General features: G+C 45.6%; 1 protein-coding gene across 3 annotated transcripts in view; it reads left to right on the top strand.

Annotated features, from left to right (window-relative positions):
* The window catches only part of CKAP5 (cytoskeleton associated protein 5), a 421,631-nt gene that overhangs the window by 371,166 nt on the left and 27,974 nt on the right, over positions 1 to 22,491 (top strand). For 2 of the 3 annotated variants that reach the window (XM_030200876.1, XM_030200875.1), the window contains exons 40-43: positions 18,077 to 18,214; positions 18,870 to 18,953; positions 19,886 to 20,048; positions 20,651 to 20,790. In XM_030200876.1, the coding sequence (XP_030056736.1) occupies positions 18,077 to 18,214; positions 18,870 to 18,953; positions 19,886 to 20,048; positions 20,651 to 20,790 (525 nt within the window). The remainder of the gene's footprint in view (positions 1 to 18,076; positions 18,215 to 18,869; positions 18,954 to 19,885; positions 20,049 to 20,650; positions 20,791 to 22,491) is intronic. The other variant, XM_030200874.1, reaches the window with a different exon arrangement.

The raw sequence follows: 22,491 nt of genomic DNA, 5'->3' as shown, positions 1-22,491 counted from the left end.
TCCGCGCTCGGTACGGTCGTGTTACGCCGTTCGCGCCCCTTAAGTCGACCTCGCGCGTCTCTTTTTGACTTTCGCGTTTAAAAAAAAAAAAAAGAAGAAGGATTTCAGAAGAGGACCTTTTCGGTCTTTTTCCCTTTCCGCTATTTCCAGTTTTTGCCCCGGTAAGTTTTCTTTCGTCTTCGGGGTAGGCCCTTTTCAGGCCTCGGGTCGAATTTTTTCTCCCCCTCTTTTTGGTGCCTGCCGCAATTGCGAGTTTTGATTTCGCCGTCGCGATTTTTCCGCCCATGTCATCGAAGTCTCCCAGCGGCTTCAAGAAGTGCACCCAGTGCGCCCGGGTAATCTCGCTCACTGACAGGCACGCGTCGTGTCTTCAGTGTCTGGGGGCTGGGCACCGCCCGCAGACCTGTAGTCTGTGCGCCCTTTTACAAAAGCGGACTCAGGTAGCGAGATTGGCCCAGTGGAACGTCTTGTTCTCGGGCTCTTCGTCGGCATCGGCACCGGGAGTATCGAGTGCATCGACATCGGCAGCGTCTAGACCTCCATCCTCGGCCGCGAGTGCATCGAGGCATCGACCCTGTGCATCGGGGCTGAGTCATCGGAAGGCTGCGTCGGTGGTACCGGGACCTCCACTTCTGCTGATGTCGTCGGACGGTGGTGCTTCGACTGGAGTGCAGGTGAGGGCTGTCCATTCCCCTGCTGGTGGCGGTGAGCCTTCGGGTGGGTCTCCCCCTACCCTGAGGGCTCCTGCGGTACAGCCCCCCCGAGACCGACCTTCTTCGGCCTCGGCCCCGAGGAAGCGACGGCTGGATTCTACGTCCTCCTCGTCGGTGCCGGGAAGCTCCGGTGACATGCTTTGTTCCAAGAAGTCGAAGAAGCATCGACACCGGTCCCCTTCCCGTATCGGCACCGAGAGCTCTGGGTCGCCGAGGGAGTCGGCACCCAGTAGGCATCGGCACCGAGAGGACCGCTCACCCTCTGTTGAAGAGGTGTCGATGCGCTCCACTATGGACAGCCCGGAACAGACTCTGACATCGACACCTGCATCGGCTTCCACGTCTTTCTCCACAGCCGCTCTGCACGAGAGTCTCCGGGCCGTTCTCCCAGAGATTCTGGGAGAGCTGTTGCGCCCTTTCCCTCCGGTACCGGGGGTGCTTGCACCACCGGTACCGTCGAGTGAGGCGCCGGCTGGCCCCTTGCCCGGGGTGAGGTCTCCAACATCGGTGCTGCGTGCGGTACCGACTGCGGTCGCCTCCCAGGAAGGCTCCCCGACGACGTCGGCGGAGGGAGCTTCACCGGTGCGGGCGAGGGAGTCTACCTCTCGACGCTCCCACCGTGGCCGTGGTTCCACGGAGTCGAGCCGGGCACGGCTTCAGACACAGGTCCGTGAACTTGTGTCTGATACCGAAGGTGAGGCCTCGTGGGAAGAGGAGGAGGACATCAGATATTTCTCTGACGAGGAGTCTGAGGGTCTTCCTTCTGATCCCACTCCCTCCCCTGAAAGGCAGCTTTCTCCTCCCGAGAGTCTTTTGCGGCCTTTTTCCGGGAGATGTCTACGGCCATCCCCTTCCCGGTGATTGTGGAGGACGAGCCCAGGGCTGAAATGTTTGAGCTCCTGGACTATCCTTCTCCACCTAAGGAAGCGTCCACAGTACCCATGCATCACGTCCTCAAAAAGACATTGCTGGCAAACTGGACCAAGCCACTAAGTAATCCCCACATTCCCAAGAAGATCGAGTCCCAGTACCGGATCCATGGGGACCCAGAGCTGATGCGCACTCAGTTGCCTCACGACTCTGAGTTGTGGATTTGGCCCTAAAGAAGGCTAAGAGTTCTAGGGAGCATGCTTCGGCGCCCCCGGGCAAGGACTCTAGAACCTTAGACTCCTTTGGGAGGAAGGCCTACCATTCTTCAATGCTCGTGGCCAAAATCCAGTCCTACCAGCTCTACACGAGCATCCACATGCGGAACAATGTGCGGCAGTTGGCGGGCTTGGTGGACAAGCTCCCCCCTGAGCAAGCCAAGCCTTTTCAGGAGGTGGTCAGGCAGCTGAAGGCGTGCAGAAAATTCCTGGCCAGAGGGGTGTATGACACCTTTGATGTTGCGTCCAGGGCCGCTGCTCAAGGTGTGGTGATGCGCAGACTCTCATGGCTGCGTGCCTCCGACCTGGAGAATAGGATCCAGCAGCGGATTGCGGACTCGCCTTGCCGTGCGGATAACATTTTTGGAGAGAAAGTCGAGCAGGTGGTAGAGCAGCTCCACCAGCGGGATACCGCTTTCGACAAGTTCTCCCGCCGGCAGCCTTCAGCTTCTACCTCTACAGGTAGACGATTTTTGGGGGGAAGGAAGACTGTTCCCTACTCTTCTGGTAAGCGTAGGTACAGTCCTCCTTCTTGACAGCCTGCGGCCCAGGCTAAGCCCCAGCGCGCTCGCTCTCATCAGCAGCGTGCGCCTCAGCAAGGCCCCTCGGCTCCCCAGCAAAAGCAAGGGACGAGCTTTTGACTGGCTCCAGCAGAGCATAGCCGACATCCAAGTGTCAGTGCCGGGCGACCTGCCAGTCGGAGGGAGGTTGAAAGTTTTTCACCAAAGGTGGCCTCTTATAACCTCTGATCAGTGGGTTCTTCAAATGGTCCGGCAAGGATACACCCTCAATTTGGCCTCCAAACCTCCAAATTGTCCACCGGGAGCTCAGTCTTACAGCTTCCAACACAAGTAGGTACTTGCAGAGGAACTCTCCGCCCTTCTCAGGGCCAATGCGGTCGAGCCCGTGCCATCCGGGCAGGAAGGGCTGGGATTCTATTCCAGGTACTTCCTTGTGGAAAAGAAAACAGGGGGGATGCGTCCCATCCTAGACCTAAGGGCCCTGAACAAATATCTGGTCAAAGAAAAGTTCAGGATGCTTTCCCTGGGCACCCTTCTCCCCATGATTCAGGAAAACGATTGGCAATGCTCTCAGGACTTGAAGGACGCCTACACGCACATCCCGATACTGCCAGCTCACAGACAGTATCTGCGTTTTCAGCTGGGCACACGTCACTTCCAGTACTGTGTGCTACCCTTTGGGCTCGCCGCTGCACCCAGAGTGTTCACGAAGTGCTTGGCTGTAGTAGCAGCGGCACTTCGCAGGCTGGGGGTGCACGTGTTCCCATATCTCGACGATTGGCTGGTGAAGAACACATCCGAGGCAGGAGCTCTACAGTCCATGCAGATGACTATTCGCCTCCTGGAGCTACTGGGGTTTGTGATAAATTATCCAAAAGTCCCACCTTCTCCCAGTGCAGAGACTTGAATTTATAGGAGCTCTGCTGGATTCTCGGACGGCTCGTGCCTATCTCCCAGAGGCGAGAGCCAACAACTTGTTGTCCCTCTTCTCGCGGGTGCGAGCGTCCCAGCAGATCACAGCTCGGCAGATGTTGAGATTGCTGGGCCACATGGCCTCCACAGTGCATGTGACTCCCATGGCCCGCCTTCACATGAGATCTGCTCAATGGACCCTAGCTTCCCAGTGGTTTCAGGCTGCTGGGGATCTAGAAGACGTGATCCACCTGTCCACGAGTTTTCTCAAATCCCTGTATTGGTGGACGATTTGGTCCAATTTGACTCTGGGACGTCCTTTCCAAATTCCTCGGCCACAAAAAGTGCTGACCACGGATGCGTCTCTCCTGGGGTGGGGAGCTCATGTCGATGGGCTTCACACCCAAGGAAGCTGGTCCTTCCAGGAACGCGATCTGCAGATCAATCTCCTGGAGTTACGAGCGGTCTGGAACTCTCTGAAGGCTTTCAGAGATCGGCTGTCCCACCAAATTATCCAAATTCAGACAGACAGCCAGGTTGCCATGTATTACATCAACAAGCAGGGGGGCACCGGATCTCGCCCCCTGTGTCAGGAAGCCGTCAGCATGTGGCTGTGGGCTCGCCGTCACGGCATGGTGCTCCAAGCCACATATCTGGCAGGCGTAAACAACAGTCTGGCCGACAGACTGAGCAGGATTATGCAACCTCACGAGTGGTCGCTCAATTCCCGTGTACTGCGGCAGATCTTCCAGGTGTGGGGCACCCCCTTGGTAGATCTCTTCGCATCTCGAGCCAACCACAAAGTCCCTCAGTTCTGTTCCAGGCTTCAGGCCCACACCAGACTGGCATCGGATGCCTTCCTCCTGGACTGGGGGGAGGGTCTGCTGTATGCTTATCCTCCCATACCTCTGGTGGGGAAGACTTTGTTGAAACTCAAGCAAGACCGAGGCACCATGATTCTGATTGCTCCTTTTTGGCCGCGTCGGATCTGGTTCCCTCTTCTTCTGGAGTTGTCCTCCGAAGAACCGTGGAGATTGGAGTGTTTTCCGACCCTCATCATACAGGATGAAGGGGCGCTTCTGCATCCCAACCTCCGGTCTCTGGCTCTCACGGCCTGGATGTTGAGAGCGTAGACTTTGCCTCTTTGGGTCTGTCAGAGGGTGTCTCCCGCATCTTGCTTGCTTCCAGGAAAGATTCCACTAAGAGGAGTTACTTCTTTCTATGGAGGAGGTTTGCCGTCTGGTGTGACAGCAAGGCCCTAGATCCTCGCTCTTGTCCTACACAGACCCTGCTTGAATACCTTCTGCACCTGTCTGAGTCTGGTCTCAAGACCAACTCTGTAAGGGTTCACCTTAGTGCAATCAGTGCATACCATTACCGTGTGGAAGGTAAGCCGATCTCGGGACAGCCTTTAGTTGTTCGCTTCATGAGAGGTTTGCTTTTGTCAAAGCCCCCTGTCAAGCCTCCTACAGTGTCATGGGATCTCAATGTCGTTCTCACCCAGCTGATGAAACCTCCTGTTGAGCCACTGAACTCCTGCCATCTGAAGTACTTGACCTGGAAGGTCATTTTCTTGGTGGCAGTTACTTCGGCTCGTAGAGTCAGTGAGCTTCAGGCCCTGGTAGCCCAGGCCCCTTACACCAAATTTCATCATAACAGAGTAGTCCTCCGCACTCACCCTAAGTTCTTGCCGAAGGTTGTGTCGGAGTTCCATCTGAACCAGTCAATTGTCTTGCCAACATTCTTTCCCTGTCCTCATTCCTGCCCTGCTGAACGTCAGCTGCACACATTGGACTGCAAGAGAGCATTGGCCTTCTATCTGGAGCGGACACAGCCCAACAAACAGTCCGCCCAATTGTTTGTTTCTTTTGATCCCAACAGGAGGGGAGTGGCTGTGGGGAAACGCACCATATCCAATTGGCTAGCAGATTGCATTTCCTTCACTTACGCCCAGGCTGGGCTGGCTCTTGAGGGTCATGTCACGGCTCATAATGTTAGAGCCATGGCAGCGTCGGTAGCTCACTTGAAGTCAGCCACTATTGAAGAGATTTGCAAAGCTGCGACGTGGTCATCTGTCCACACATTCACATCTCATTACTGCCTGCAGCAAGATACCCGACGCGACAGTCGGTTCGGGCAGTCAGTGCTTCAGAATCTGTTCGGGGTTTAGAATCCAACTCCGCCCCCCTAGGCCCATGTTTATTCTGTTCCAGGCTGCACTCTCAGTTAGTTGGATAAATTGTTAGGTCAATCTCAGTTATGTCCTCGCCGTTGCGAGGCCCAATTGACCATGGTTGTTGTTTTGAGTGAGCCTGGGGGCTAGGGATACCTCATCAGTGAGAACAAGCAGCCTGCTTGTCCTCGGAGAAAGCGAATGCTACATACCTGTAGAAGGTATTCTACGAGAACAGCAGGCTGATTGTTCTCACAAACCCGCCCGCCTTCCCTTTTGGAGTTGTGTCTTCCCTTCTCTTTGTCTTGCTACATATGAGACTGGCCGGCACGAGCCGGTTTCGGGCGGGAAGACGGCCGCGCATGCGCGGTGCGCGAGGGCTAGCAAAGGCTTTTGCTAGTGAAGATTCCGATTGGAGGGGCTGCCGTGGACGTCACCCATCAGTGAGAACAATCAGCCTGCTGTCCTCGGAGAATACCTTCTACAGGTATGTAGCATTCGCTTTATATGCATCTCTCATGAACTCATGCAACACAATCGATTATCTGTTGGTATCCCACTCTTTTTTCAAACATTTAGAAGCCTCAGAGATAGGCCCTTATGGCATCTCAGACCACGCTATAATTTGGATGACGTTTACTCTGACTCCTGAGAACGAGAGAAGGGGGAAGGTGGTGTTTTCCACTGGACCTCTATTGGAACTCTGCATTTCACTCTTGGTTGATAAATGGAAAGATTATACAGAACACAATGCGGCCCATGTGACACAACCTATTCTTTATTGGGATGCAGCCAAAGTAGTACTCCTCCGAGAGACCATAGCACATGTGGCTCACCGGGAAATTATAAGAGTCAAAAGAAATTTTACGATTAGAAAAACAGGTTATTCAAGAGATAACAGTGGTGGGTTTTAAGAAAACACTGGAACTGAAGGAAGCCCTGATGGCATCCCAGGCTGCTCTCAATGTGCTGTTACACCAGAGGGCAGTGAAATTGCTAACATATTATAAATATCAGTTATACCTATATAGCAGTAAAAGTGGTAAAATGTTTTCTCACTTGATCAGAACACGGAAGGGACCTACCAGAATATTGCAGATGGAAGATAGAGGTTGCAAGACCTCTTCTGCTAGAGATATTAATGCTATCTTTAAAAGCTATTATAAAACGTTATATGATAATACATTGGATACTCACTCAGAACGTTGAACTACCCAGGATAACCCCATCTCAGAAAGAAATTTTAAACGCAGTCTTTCAGGGGGACGAGTTAGCTTTAGCTCTGCGTGGTAGTCCCCATAATAAGGCACTGGGACTGGATGGCTTTCGAGCTGAGTTCTATAAGATCTTATAGAATTATATTAGGCCCTCTTCATTGCGGTTGTTTACACAAATAATACAAAACGGTTCCACGCTGGAGTCCCTTCGCATGGCACAAATCATTATACTTTTAAAGCCGGATAAGGACCCTTGCACTCCAGCATCAGCCCATATATCCCTGCTAAATTTTGAAGTCAAGCTCGCCAAGATGCTGGCGAATCACTTGGCTAAGATCCAAATTTGGTAGGGGACTCTCAAGTAGGTTTTGTTAGAGGCAGGGCAGCCACTAAAAATCTCTGCAAGATATTAGCATCTTTAGAACTAATTACCAGTAATAATTTACCTTCTATTCTTGTTAGTTTTGACACAGAGAAAACCTTTGACCGGGATTACTGGACTTTTCTGTTCAAAGCACTCCAGACGTATGGGATCACACGGTTCTTTCTCGATGCTGTGCGGACCCTCTATTCAAATCCGTTAGCAGCTATGTGGGTCAATGGGCTGTCTTGTGACCTGTTTCCAATCTATAGGGACACACACTAAGGATGCTTCCTTTCTCCTCGTCTCTTTGTTCTGACGTTAGATCCTCTTATTCGGGAAATTATAACTCATCCATAGATACAAGGAGTGCAGTTTCAATTTCTCACCGTTAAAATTTTGGCCTTTGCAGATTATGATCTAGTTCATTTAACTGAGCCGGAGCGCTCACTAGAGGCTTTGCTCGAGTTATTCAGGAGTATGGGGTCTACTCCGGCTTCCGTCTCAACCTCCAAAAAGTTTAGCACTTCTTCAGAAAACATACGCAGAAATTGGGAGGGCTAATTTCCTCTGAACTGGGCATTTCATTCTTTTCGTTATCTAGGCCTGTAGAACTATATGATCTCAATATTTCTCGTCTATTAGACTCTACTATAGGTATATTAAAGGGCTGGCAAACATTGTCTATAGGAGTTCATGGTCGAATTTGTTTAAAATGGTAGAATTTCCAAAATGGTTACACATGATGTAATTATTGCCCCTTAAGCTACGTCGGAAAGAACTTCGCACTCTAAACCAATGTATATCTAGATTTTGTTGGTGGAGGAAGAGACCCAGGATCCCATTAGTACTGGGCCCTTGTCGGTTGGGAGGAATGGGTCTCCCAGACTTATATAAATACAATCTGGTCTGTCTCGCTAGACATCTGGGAGACTGGCGTCTCTCCATTCACCTCCCCTCTCTTACCGATTCAGGGTACTATGCATTTTTTGCTGGGCCAAGAGAATAATACCTGTAGGAAATGGGCAACCATGGGGATATTGCAATTAGAGCATATACTCAACCCAGATGGATCCTTGATTCCCTTGAGAGATCTAGGAGACGAGATATCACACACCTAGCAGATAGGTTTGCTTATCAATTAGATCTGACTACAATGCATTTGGATAGAGTACACTCTTTTTTTCGCTCTCGAAGATCGAGACCGTCTTTTGGTATCTTCTCTACATAAGGCTTTATTATAGCTTCTTGCCACTAGTCCTAATGAACAGGTGAAAGGTAGATGGGCAGCAGATTTGCATAGGTCACCGGAGACATTAGATCTGGTAGCTTTAGTAGCCCTTATCCAGTATGTCACAACAGCAGGTTACCTACGGGAGAGTTAGTTTAAAATATTGTATCGTGCATATATTTCTCAGACTCAGTTGTTTCACATGGGCAGCATTGACTCTCCTCTTTGCTTGAAATGTACTTCCCAACCCAATTCCTTTTTTCATGCCTTTTGGGACTGTTCTGTGGCTCTTAACGTTTGGTATCAGATTGTTGGCTATATTGGGAAAATACTGAACTCCGCAGTTCCCCTTGCAGCATCTGGATTCTTATTGGATAAATAAGGGTTCTCTGTCCAGAGGGGTAGCCAGCGGAGATTTCTTCTTAAGGTGGCACTTTTGGCAGGAAAGAGTTCTTAAGTTATGGACCACCTCCGCTCCCCTGTCCTTTTGGGGGTAGCGGAATTTACTACATCAACATATGGGAGTGCAGAGGGATAGGCATGTCCCTTAAACGCAAGAAAGATTTTTGGTCCATATGGGAGCCTTATATTTTCTCACTGGCCCCCTAGGGCATGAAGTTTTATTTTAAATATTTTGTAGTACATTTTTAGGATCGGCCCCGAGTCTTGAGAGGTTTCCTAGGCTTTCCTTTCCTTGTTTTATTTTGGTTAGTTTTTTTTTTTTTGTTTGGTTTTTTTTTTTTTTGGAGGGGGTAGATTTTAATCTGCCGTTTGACACCCTTTGGTTTTTGTTGGGGGGAGTGCTATAAGAGTCCAGGCTGCTTCCCCTCAATTAGACTTATTCCAGTGTAATTCCACTAACTTATTTCTCAAAGGTGGTATGTTAGCTATTAACCTGTTTGAAGGATGGTATGGAAGGGATGGAGGAGTAAGGTATCTGAATAGGGGATTGATCTTGGATCTTGCATAGTAGGGTTATTCTATAGTATAATAATTGTTGGTGTTGACCTTTTGCAATGAATAATGTTTAAAAAATATAGGGTAGCGAGAAATTTAGGGTAGGGATGAAGGGGTTATGCTTTCAAAAATGTTTGGTGACTGAAATCTATATCCTATAATTTCTTTTTCTGTCATCAATATAACATTTTTGAACTCTAAAACGTTTTGACAATTTAGTGCAAATCATCTTTACTGATGACAAAATAGTCAGTATACAAATGTCACAAAGTCAAATCAACAGCTTAACATCATACAACCATAATAGAATTTAGGAAGCAGTCATCCACATTTTTAGCCATTAACTTCACCCCGCTGCTCAAGAATACAGGGCTAAAGGCCTCCCAATTCACCTCTAATACATGAACAAGACCTAAACATTAATTCCCCTTTCCTCCCTATCCCCTAAGATAGGAAGCACCAATATCCTTCCATAAGAATAATTCTATAAACCCCAAACCCCTTGACTTAATCCACATCGTCCTCTGTCTATACCATCCCCCCACCCCCTTATACCCAAAATAACTACTCGTATCTCTTTAGAAGCCTAGGACTGGTTCCTTAAAAGACTGCGAACTCAAGCCCACGAGGGCGTAGCTTGCTTCTAAACCTGCTGTAGACTTGAACGCAGTGGTTCTGTGATGTTTTTTCTCCCCGGCGAGAGTTGGCACTAAGGTGGGGTAAGGGCCTACCTGGACTATCAGAAACCAAGTTCAGGGAGGCCATGGGGAAGTGGACTCTAAGGGGGGAAGGGAAGAGGGGATGGGGACCGGGGGAGGAATAGTAGGTGGGGAAGGTGGCATTCAAGGTGGTTGTTTACATGTTGTGTTACACAAGGGTTAGGAAGAGAACTTGTTTTCTATGACGATTAGTGTAACCACAGATATATAGGTAGTTTTGGACCTGGCACTAGTAGGAAAGTTGGAACACAAAAGGGATGGGACGGGGGTAAAATATTAAGACTGGTGATGGACTGTAGTAATCTGCTATTGCTGAGAGCATTCTAATATAGGAGTCTTTTCTTTATGTATCATCAGACTGTGGACTCTAATCTTTGAAATGTCGTCAATAAAAATGTTGAACCATAAAAGACTGCGAACTCTCCGGGAGAGCGACATTATATAAGGTTCCCAAATAGACCAGAATTTGTTTCTTCGTCTTGTAGTCAGCCGCGCGTCCCTTGCTTCCATGAGTGCCAAATTATGAAATGCACTCCGCCAGGACTAATAATTAGGAGCCGTGTTCTTGAGTCCAACACTGCAAAATACATTTGTTCCCCACAATCCCTGCTTTATAGATGAATATACGTTCTTTCAGCAGAAGTGAGCCATCGTGTCCCACCCAACCAAACAGGAGGCTAGTAGGCGACATGATTATTCATTTATGCATCAGTTGCTCCCAATATCTAATCAAATGAGACCAAAATGGTTGTATATTTGGGTAGTACCACAATGCATGAGCCAGAGTAGCATCAGGACTTCCACATTTAGCACAAAGTTTGGTATCTAGACAGCCAGCATAATACACTTGCTGAGGAGAAAAATAAAATCTGGTAACAATCCGAAATTGACATTCTCTATAATGTGCATTATAAATATATTTTGGAATCAACTGTTTTAAACGTAATATATCTCCAACACTCATAGAACACCCTATATCCACCCACCACCGGCGAGCCAATTCATTAAAATCTTTTCCCAGTGTACGTGAGACTAAAGCTTTATGGAGAAAGGCTACAGAAATATAGGCCTGACTCATTGGTCTAAAAAACTTTTCTAACAGAAACATTCCTCTGGAACATTCCAACAATAATGGTTTATCATAATGGTAGACCTGCAGATAGGCAAAGGAATTTATTGGATGTGAGTGTAAATGTCATAGCACATGATCAAGAGATTTCAATGAGCCATCCTGCAACAAATCAGCTACATAAAATATTTATTGGGAGGCCCATTTATGAAATATCCCTCTAGGTTGGCTTGGATCAAAGTCTAGGTTACCCATAAGTGGCAGGAGGTCCATACACCGCAGATTTTTTTTGCATAGACCTCAGAAAATTCCATGCATATCGCATAGCATGTAGAAGGACATGCTTTGCTGAGCAGCATGTAAAAGATAGGGTGAAACGGCAAAAACAATTCCTTTTCCAAAGACCAACACGTATAGTGCTCCGTACCAAGAACCCAGTCTGCCAAATGTCGTATTAAACATGCCAAATTATATAGTTTTATATTAGCCAATCCTAATGCTCCAGTCATCCAGTTACCATATAAATACTCAAGGGAATTTTGGGTTTCCTCCCCCCCCCCCCCCCCCCCCCCCCCCCAAGCAAAAAAATGTAAGAAATCTATGATGGTGTTGCAGATCACTTTGCAAAAAACGAATAGGTAATTGTCTTAAGTACATATAATCAACAAGGAAATAGGGTCATACGATACAGACTGATTGTCACTAAGCGAGAGTGGCTACGTGTGCCAAACGGTAAGCTGCTGTTTTGTTATTTTTATCAAATGGTCAACATTTATGGTATAAAGATTTCAGGTGTGGCTAAGCAACAGGATGCCCAAGTAGCAAAAAAATCCTGACGTCCATTTTAAGGGAAATTCTCCCTCCCAACTAGTGCGCACTTGACATGTCGGCAAACCTTCCGACTTATGCATATTAAGCCAAAAACCCAAAAAGGAGCCATACTCGTTGAAACTTTCCAAGAGGGCTAACAAGGACCAATCTGGCATAGACAAGTGTACTAACAAATCATCTGCAAAAGCCGAAATCTTAAATTCATGATCTCCCAATGTAATCCTCCGAATGTCGGTAAGTAAGAGCAAATAATAACGGAGACAGTGGACAGCCCTGTCTGGTACCACTAAGGATAAGAAAAGGTTCAGAAATCAGGCCATTAACCATAACTGTAGCCATTGGTTCAGCATACAATGTCCGAATAGCCTGTGCGAAAAAACCCTGTATACCATACCTCTGTAGCACTGCAAACAAAAAATTCCAGATGACCCTATCAAAAACTTTTTCCAGATCAAAGCTAATTAAAATCAATGGAATGTGGGCCTCTTGGACCTTCTCCATTGTGGCCAAAATAGTACATATATTCTTAACCGCCTGTCTCCCATGAATAAAGCCTGCCTGAGGCTCTGCTGTCGTCGGTAGAACGCGTGCCAAGTGATTTGCCAGAATCCCAACCAGCAATTTTGCCTCACACCCAATCAAGGAAATTAGCCTATAAGATTCTGGAAAACCGGGATCTTTCCTCGGTTTCAGAAACATTACAATCTCTGCTAGGTGCAAAGAATCGGGCAATCGCTGTCCCTCTATTACTCTGTTAAGCAAGCTAGAATGGATTGAATTTCAGACAATAATAATTTATATAATTCAGCTCTGTAGCCATAGGGTCCCGGGGCCTTGTAAAGCACACTCTTTCCTACTACCCACGCAACTTCGTCTATTCCAATGGGTTTATTAAGGACTGTAATCTGATTATCGGAAATTCTAGGTAGGTCTAAACTGTGTAAGTATACATCCAGGTCCATCTCTTGCGTCGGGTCAGAAGTATACAATGTCTGATAATAATTCCGAAAAACCTGAACAATTTCCTCATCCATATTGACCATACTCCTCGAGTCAATGTGCATAGCTAAAACTCTCCAGGAGCCCCTGTTTTGTCATACTAAGCATGCCAGCAGCCTGCCTGCTCTATTTCCATTCTTATGGCGTTGATACTGATAATATATGGCCAATTTTTTGGCTCTTTGATGAATTAATTCATTAAGGGAACTCTGGGCTGTCAAAAATCGGTCTCAATTGTCAACAGATGGCACTTTCCCATATTGCCGACGATGGTAGCCCACCTGCTTCTCCAAATGTAGAATAGCCGCATCTCTTTGTCTTTTCTTCATTATACTAAAGGCTATAATATCACATCTTAGGACTGCTTTAGCTGCTTCCCAGTATAAAACTATATCATCACTATGCTGATCGTTAAGTTTCCTATAATCCTGCCATTTAGTTTTGAAATAAGCCAAAAATTCTGCATCATGATACAAATCCAGGGGAAGCCAACACCCATAGAAGGTGATCTCTGTACAGGAGAAACGAAAGCCAAAACACAGAGTCCTCTCACAAGTGGTGTTTTCTTAAACAAGGTCTTTATTTCAAATCAATAAAAGCTTTTATTGCTTTTATCGATTTGAAATAAAGACCTTGTTTAAGAAAACACCACTTGTGAGAGGACTCTTTTGGGATCCACTGTCTGTGTGTTTTGACAAATCCAGGGGAAACACCTATCGTCTAAAGGAAGATCAGTAGTGCCTCTTCCCACCTCCACACATACAGGAGCATGTTCTGAAATGGCAGAGGGTTCAATTGAAGCCAATCGTGTTTTTGAGAAAAGGTCTTCCCCTATTAAAATATAATCTGTATGAGGCTGAGTCTGATGTGCTCTGGACAGGTGTGTAAAGTCTTTCTCACCCGGATGTAAAACTCGCCAGACATCTCCAAACCCTAATGCAGCACAAAGTAGTAGTATCCCTTTAGTGCTGTCATATTTACCTCCTCGTGGAGGATAAGATTTATCCATAACAGGATCCGTCACTGTATTAAAATCACCTCCAATAATCATCGAGGTTCCCACATAAGGCCGGAGTTTACGAATGATTTTACTAAAAAATAAATTTATCATAGACATTAGGAGCATAGATGCTACATAGTACAAACGGCGATCCATCCAGGACCACTGTGCAATAATATATCAGCCCTTAGAATCAACCTCCAGTGATTTTTTTTTTTTTTCTCAACCTGCAAGTGATTATTGAATAATATAACCCCAGCTTTATTCCCTTTCGCGGGGGCTTCCAACCCACCAAGCATGTAATTTGCGATGCTCTTGTGAAGAGAGATGTGTTTTCTGCAGCATTGCTATTGTGGCCCCTTTACGGTGTAAACTATGGAGAATTTTTTTCCTCTTTATACGGGACGTAATACCCTCCCCACATTCCAGGAGTAAACCTTCCAATCTTTCAAGTTACATCCTTCGAGTATGTCCCACAACATAAATCAGTGTACCTTAAGTCTCGGGTATGTTGTCTCAGCCTCCAACACACACCCATCCATGCCTCCTCCCCTCAACCAGTATCAACCAGTCCCCAGTTTTCTCTCTAACCACATGATCCCCCCAACCTCAATATTCCTTCTACCTTGTCATCCTCTATCCCTCTCTCCCTCCAAAACCTCCCCTGTCTGTCCCCCCCCCCCCCCCCCATTACCCATTTCCAACCCACCCAACAGTTATTGTCACGTAATAAACACCCTTCCCACGATCCTGTTAACTATTCTCCCAGTTCGGCCAGTTTGTCAGTCGTCACCATAGGCAACAGGAATACATAGAGTAAATCAGTACAGAAACAGAAACCTCATAGTTATCCTTAGTTTGCAACGACCCCAGCACCTATATAGGTTTTATCATATGCCTCAGATCTTTATAACCAAATAGCTCTAAGGTGCCCTTCAAAAAGAATAAAGCCATAATTAAAAAAAAAAAAAAACCCTTTGACTTAGTGAAGCTTCCAACCACTTATATCCCCCCCACCCAACCTGACCAGAGAAATAGAATTGTCCAAAGTACCAATAGTTCTCTCCACAAGAGTAACACAATAGTAAATACTTCCTCCTTATCCTCACCCCACTCAGATCCCCTCCCAATACACTCTTGTCTGCTTATGAGAAATATCAATGCAAATGTAAATAAGACATATCGTAACATATCTGTTAGAAATTATCACAAATACATAGTCTAATTCAAGTTATTTCTCAAGAAAACAAAAAGCTAATATAAGGTTGTGCATTCAGCCATATATGTAGCACCCCATCCAACTGTTATCCTAACAATGAACTTATCCAAATCCCATTAGAAGCCTCCACAAGACACAATTAATCCACAATCCCCCCCCCCCCCCCCCCAAAACACTTTCTGCTAACGTTGAAAAATATCACTTCATATGTAGCTCTGACACGTCCAAATATAGCTGCTAATATGAAGATCATAAGTTCTAAGTCTGGATTCAAGTTCTTTTCAAAAAAAAAAAAAAATTGTTTTTTTTTTTTCCTTTTCCTTCTTTATTTCCATCCGAGGACGGTGGGGATCCAGTAACAAATTGTAGCTATGATCAAAAAGAGCCGCTCCCCTACTCGGTAGTTTGAACTCTGAAGGCACCAAATGTTTGGTATTTTATCAGCAGAACAACGCTGCTCTATACCCGGAGAAACAGAATGTCCCACAAATCATGTAGAAGCAAAACACTCAGGCTTCTCCGACGCTGCGGACGATGGCGGTAGAGATTCCAGGTAGGTAAGCGCTTCCCTAGGTTTGGTAAACATTCAGGTCTGACCCCCCATGCGTAATCTTGAGTTTCGCCAGATAAAGCAAGGCAAAATGAATACGCCATTTAACCAGGGAGGCACATACCGATGCAAAAGCCTTCCTTTGCTCCTGCACAGAATAATCTTGGAAATAAAATACCTTGTGATTTTGATGTTGTAAAGTCGTCGCACCTCTGATAGTTCGTAGTATCAGTATTTTATGAGAGTAGTTTGAAATCTTCATGATCACCACCCTCGGTTTATCCCTTGAGATCCCCACAGGGCTCAACCTATGGGCTTGTTCAATACGAAAGTGGGGCATCTGCATTTCAAGATTCAATGCTGATGGTAACCACGATGCCAAGAACCCCACAAGTTCTTGTTTACCAACTGTCTCAGCCAAGCCAACCAGACGTAGATTATTGCGTCTCGAACGATTTTCAAGATCGTCTGCTTTTTTGTCCAGGTCAGCAACAGTTTTCTTTAAGCGTTCCCTCTCTTCAGCCATACCACGCAGCTCGTCCTCCAGCGCCGAGGTCGTATGCAAGCTCTCATCAAGTTCCAGATAAACACTATCAATTCGCTCATGTGCTTTCTCAGTTCTATCAAATAGTAGTTTAGTATCCAGTGCTGCCTCTACTGCAGCTTTCACCTCCACAACCAGTTCAGAGGTCCACATGTTATTTTGCTGGGGGCTAGAGTCGCCACGTGTGTCCACCATTTTAGGTTCGGCCAATCTCTACCTATCTCGCTCCCTCCACGGTAACTTTGAAGCCATAGTTCCACAACACTAAGGGAGTGAAATTCAACTTCAACCCAATCTCTTTGCTCCCTACGTCTTCTCTTGGAGAAAATTGTAGTCAAGTAAGTCGGCTGTACTTGGATCATCGGGAAAGTCGCGGGAGCTACACGCTCCCGTCCATGGCGATCACGTGACCTAAAGTTTTGACAATTTAATGTGCAGGTATATGGAACATTATAAATATTTTCTTTCCCCTTTGCCTACCAAAAGTACATTTGTTTGCATTGTTGCTCTACATTGAAATGCATGAACCCCATTTGGTGCCTTGAACAAATGTTATCATGCCATCTGCAGCCAAATTGGTCATGCTTTTACTTATCTAAGTAGTGTTAAATATATAGCTGTTAGTCTCTAACAACTTATTTTACATTTCGCATTTTACACATTTGCTTTTTATTTCTTAATATGTTAAGGGGTGCCACTAATGTTTCTGCACTGCACACACTTATGTAATGTATTTATTTATTTATTTATTTGTTGCATTTGTATCCCACATTTTCCCACTTCTTTGCAGGCTTAATGTGGCTTACATAGTACCGTAATCGGCGTTAACCGATTCCAGTGTGAACAAATACAAGTTGCGAGTAATATCAAGGTGATATTATGGTAGAGTGAGATACATGTATGGTAAATACAATTGGGGAGAACTTAGTGAGGGAAAGGAAGAGTTAGGATATGTCCATTATGATCTTTGGTTATGTTGTGTCGCAAATGTCCAAGTTTTTTATGTTGGGTCGGTGGGGTATGCCCTTTTGAACCGTTCTGTTTTTAGTGCTTTCCGGAAATTCATGTGGTCGAGTGTGGTTTTTACTGCTTTTGTTAGTGCATTCCACAATTGTGCGCTCAGGCAGGAAAAGCTGGATGCATAGGTGGATTTGTACTTGAGTCCTTTGCTGCTTGGGTAGTGGAGGTTTAGGTATGATCGTGCTGATTTTATGGTGTTTCTGAGTGGTAGGTCGATGAGGTCTGTCCTGTATCCCGGTGCCTCGCCGTAGATGATTTTGTGAACTGTCATGCAGATTTTGAATGCGATACGTTCCTTAATTGGAAGCCAGTGCAGTTTTTCTCTGAGTGGTTTGGCGCTGTCAAAACGCGTTTTTCCATATATAAGCCTTGCTGCTGTGTTTTGGGCGGTTTGAAGTTTTTTTATGGTTTGTTCTTTGCATCCCACATAGATTCCGTTACAATAGTCCGCGTGGCTTAGTACCATTGACTGTACCAGGTTGTGAAATATTTCCCTCGGGAAGAATGGTTTTACATGTTTTAGTTTCCACATTGAGAGAAACATTTTCTTTATGGTGACTTTAGCTTGGGACTCTAGTTGGAGGTTTCGGTCGATTGTTACTCCAAGAATTTTCAGTCTGTCTGAAATAGGGAGGGTGTATCCTGGGGTGTTTAATGTTTGTGGGTTTGTATGTGATATCATGCTGGGAGTGCTCTGCCTATTTAATGTGTAATACTTGCATCAGTCTAGTTTTACAGCTGGAAGTCTTGTGACTTAAGCTTTGAAATTTTAGCTGTGCTGTTGCCCTTGACTTGGCGTTGAAAGGAGCAATTTCCATGACTGATTTGCCAGGAGATTCTGGACTACTTCCACCTGGTACTCATTTCCTTACAATTCTGTTTTGTAAACTTCCAGATTATGGATCACCTAAGTATGATTGAGAACAAGAATGAGTCTGAGCTGGAAACTCACCTGCTTAGGGTCATGAAACACTCTATGGATCAGACGGGATCCAAGACTGAGAAGGACACTGAAAAGGGAGCTTCACGCATTGTGAGTACTAGTGCTAACAGAGTGATTAACCATATCCACCGCCTTGGTTGAATCTCTTCATAAAGGTGGTTAATAAGTCCTAATAAATAAATAAAATATCCATCAGGGACTGGAGGGCAGTTTCACCCATAGTTTGCAGGTCTGTACACTTTGAGGATGATTCAACCTTTTTCTAATATTTAATTGAAGAAAATGGGTGAATTTTAAAAAGATAATTAGTAATATCTTTGCCTTCAGGTTTACTGCAATCATAAGCCTTTTCATATATCAAAACACAGCTTGGATTGTACTATTGTCAAGAGTGAAAACTTAACAGCTGTGAGGTTTGTTTGTTTTTCTTATTTTGCACCAAGAATTGATGAAAGCTACTGAGTATATAATAGGCAGTAATCCTCACCTGTTATCTGATTATCTGAGACCATAATGAGCAGAAATGCTTCCCACTGCTTAGAGAACCCAGATCAGACACACTTGTCTTGAAAGATTAGTTTAACTGTAAAGTTTATGTAAACCTGCTTTCATTTTGCAAAATGTTGTTCTTTGCAAAAAGTCGGGTTTCAGCAGGTTAAGCCTTTTGTATGTTTCTGGTAATGTAATGTTTTATGTGACTCAGATTTATGTGTAAGACTTGTAACATACAGTATCTTGTCCTTAGGATGAAAAGGTGTCCAAGGCAAAAGTAAGCGACATATTAGCAGAAATCTTCAAAAAGATTGGCTCCAAAGAAAATACAAAAGAGGTGAAGGTTTTGGTATAATCTTTGGGTAGTAAAGTCTGGTGGGGCAGCTCTTATGAGAAATGTAGAAAACTTAATATACATGGGTCAATATTTAAAGCAGTTGCATGGATGAAAATATCCTACCTGAGTATATTTTGGCAGTAGAGGTCAGTATATGGTGAAAAAGTATCTCTGAGAGTCAGGGGCATAGTCAAAACGTATCCATATATTTATGCATTTTGGAGAACAGTACAATTCCTAACTTTACAGATGGAGATGTTCAATTAAATGTAGGACTGCACATTCCAAAGAGTTGCTGAATAGTAGGTATAAAGATAACTGGATAAGTTGTCTGCTTTATCTGATGGCTTGACCCTTGAATATTGATGGGCTAGTTTGTATTTCATTGGTACCTTCTAAAGCTGTAATCTTCAACAGAAAAAGTTAAAGTAATACCCATTGAAGGGAAGCAAAAGACCCCCAAGCAGGTCTACATCTACACCGTTGTTATACCATAAATATTGAAGGGAAGTAGATGAGATTTGTGAGCTCCAATGGCAGGAAGAACCATGAACTTTTGACTTCGGTGATTTTTGGGGTGAGGGGGCCTGAGGAAGCTATAGGTAGTTGTGTTTTAGGTTGGGTTTTTTTGGGGGGGAGGGGGGGTTGGTTAGCCTTCAATAAGGCTGTCGAAATCCTGAATCTCTGGTTGTCTGCAGCATCCCTTCCCTAATTCAGTTTTAGTATTTATTTAGATAAGTGGATTAACATTCTTATTAATAAAAATGAGTTTGTCTCAGTAGAATATTTTTTTTCTTCAGAATTCTTCCATTTCAGAAAGAGTATAACAAAAGCAAATTAGTTCTGTGATCTATTTTATGTGTTTGTCTGGGGAAAGTGTGGAATTTCTACTTCTATTGCTGCTTTTCTCATCCCAATGACTTCTTCCCTAGGGTCTGGCAGAGCTTTACGAATATAAGAAAAAATTCTCTGATGCAGACATTGAGCCTTTCCTGAAAAACTCTTCTCAGTTCTTCCAGAGCTATGTGGAGAGAGGTCTGCGACTAATTGAGATGGAGAGGGAAGGGAAGGGTGTCAAAATCTCTCCCTCTACAGGTATATATATATATATTTTTTTCTGTTTATACTCTCTCAGCAAAGACAAGAGTGCCACCTTCCGAGACCTTGGTTCCTCAATGGGTAAAGGGCAAGAAGTGTCTGATTTTAGCCCTTGTTACTGGGGAATGTGGGGGACCTGTTTTGTTCTGATTACTGTGATTTATTTGCAGAGGTAGAACCTAACACTGGAAGAGCTTCTGCAATGCACACAGTATAGGGATACAAAGGTCAAGCCAACTGAATGGTAATGCCTTCCTTGTCTGAGCATCTTGAAGACCAAAGTAGACTTAAGCTTCAGTGGACTGTGGGTGATTAATTACAAAGGTGCTATTAAAATACTCTAAAGCAGAATGTGTCCTGCTATTTTCAGAAAAGTTCTGCTTTATTGATACCTGTAATCTGGTCTAGAACAAAATGGAAAACAAAAACATCCTTTTGTGATGATAGTACTCATTTACAGACACTTTTAAGCCATCTAAGACTAAGAACTCTTTGTTATCCTTGTGCTTTGTGTTCTGAGATTGCTAAAGATTAAATTGTTACCAGAATTCTCTTTAAGGAAGATTGTTGAGCTTATTGGCCTTATTGTTTTTATTCAGTCATCTCTCCTTATACAGTGGAGGTGACCACCACTGGCACTTCATCTCCCACCACAAACAGTGGAGAAGAGGTGGGACCCTCAGTCTACCTGGAGAGGTTAAAGATCCTGCGTCAGCGCTGTGGCTTGGATAATGCAAAGGTGAGAAACTGAAGAACTCTTCTGTAGGTGCTGAGAAAGGGAAATTAAAATATCCACAGGTAAAGGAAAGACAAAGGAATAAATAGAAAAGAGAGAGGGAACGGAAAACAAAGGGAACAGAAGACCAGAGATAGAGAATGCCATGTTAGAAAATCAAGCTAAAGATATATTTCTGATAGAACTAGAGGCCCTAGGATATTATTACTACTACAGTTTTTGTATTCTGCCTATTTCTCCGAGGACAAGCAGGCTGCTTGTTCTCACTGATGGGTGACGTCCGCGGCAGCCCCTTCAATCGGAGATCTTCTCTAGCAAAGACGTTTGCTAGCCCTCGCACGTGCACGCACACCGCGCATGCGCGACCGTCTTCCCGCCCGAACTCGCTCGTGTTCGTCAGTCTTCTTTTTTCCGCGCTTGGGACGGCTGTGTTTACCGTCGTTCTGTGCCCTGAGACCCTCGCGCTTTACTTCCTTCCGCTTCGGAAGTCTTCTTTTATTTTCTAGTTCTAGAGAGTATGCTTCGGCGCCCCCGGGCAGAGACTGTAAAACCTTGGATTCTTTTGGGAGGAAGGCCTGCCATTCCTCTATGCTCATGGCCAAAATCCAGTCTTACCAGCTCTACACGAGCATACATATGCAGAACAATGTGCGGCAGTTGGCGGACTTGGTGGATAAGCTCCCTTCTGAGCAAGCCAAGCCTTTTCAGCAGGTGGTCAGGCAGCTGAAGGCGTGTCGTAAATTCCTGGCCAGGGGTGTTTACGATACTTTTGATGTCGCGTCCAGGGCCACTGCTCAAGGTGTGGTGATGCGCAGACTCTCATGGCTGCGTGCGTCCGACCTAGAGAATAGGATTCAGCAGCGGATTGCGAATTCTCCTTGCCGGGGGGATAATATTTTTGGTGAAAAAGTTGAACAGGTGGTAGAGCAACTCCACCAGCGGGACACCGCATTCGACAAATTCTCCCACCGGGCGCCTTCAGCATCTACCTCAGCTGGTAGACGTTTTTATGGCAGACGAAGGACTGTTACCTATTCTTCTAATAGGCGTAGGTACAATCCTCCCTCCTGCCAGCCTGCTGCCCAGGCCAAGCCCCAGCGCGCTCGTTCTCGTCAACAGCGTGCGACTCAGCAGGCCCCTGCGGCTCCCCAGCAAAAGCAAGGGACGGGCTTTTGACTGGCACCAGCAGAGCATAGCCGGAATCAAAGTGTTTGTGCCGGACGATCTGCCGGTTGGGGGGAGGTTAAAATTTTTTCACGGTGGCCTCTCATAACCTCCGACTAGTGGGTTCTTCAAATAGTCTGGCTAGGATACTCCCTCAATTTGATCACAAAACCTCCAAATTGTCCACCGGGAGCTCAGTCCTTCAGCTTCCAGCACAAGCAGGTACTTGCAGAGGAACTCTCCGCCCTTCTCAGCGCCAATGCGGTCGAGCCCGTGCCACCGGGGCAGGAAGTGCTGGGATTCTATTCCAGGTACTTCCTTGTGGAAAAGAAAACATCCCACAAGGGTCCCATCCTAGACCTAAGGGCCCTGAACAAATATCTGGTCCGAGAAAAGTTCAGGATGCTTTCCCTGGGCACCCTTCTTCCCATGATTCAGGAAAACGATTGGCTATGCTGTCTGGACTTAAAGGATGCTTACACTCATATCCCGATACTTCCAGCCCACAGACAGTATCTTCGATTCCGTCTGGGAACACTG

Source organism: Microcaecilia unicolor, chromosome 4 (genome assembly GCF_901765095.1).
Source record: "Microcaecilia unicolor chromosome 4, aMicUni1.1, whole genome shotgun sequence".
In the NCBI taxonomy this organism is placed as follows: domain Eukaryota; kingdom Metazoa; phylum Chordata; class Amphibia; order Gymnophiona; family Siphonopidae; genus Microcaecilia; species Microcaecilia unicolor.
The sequence above is the reverse complement of the archived record's forward strand: the minus strand, read 5'-3'. Positions and strand labels throughout refer to the sequence as shown.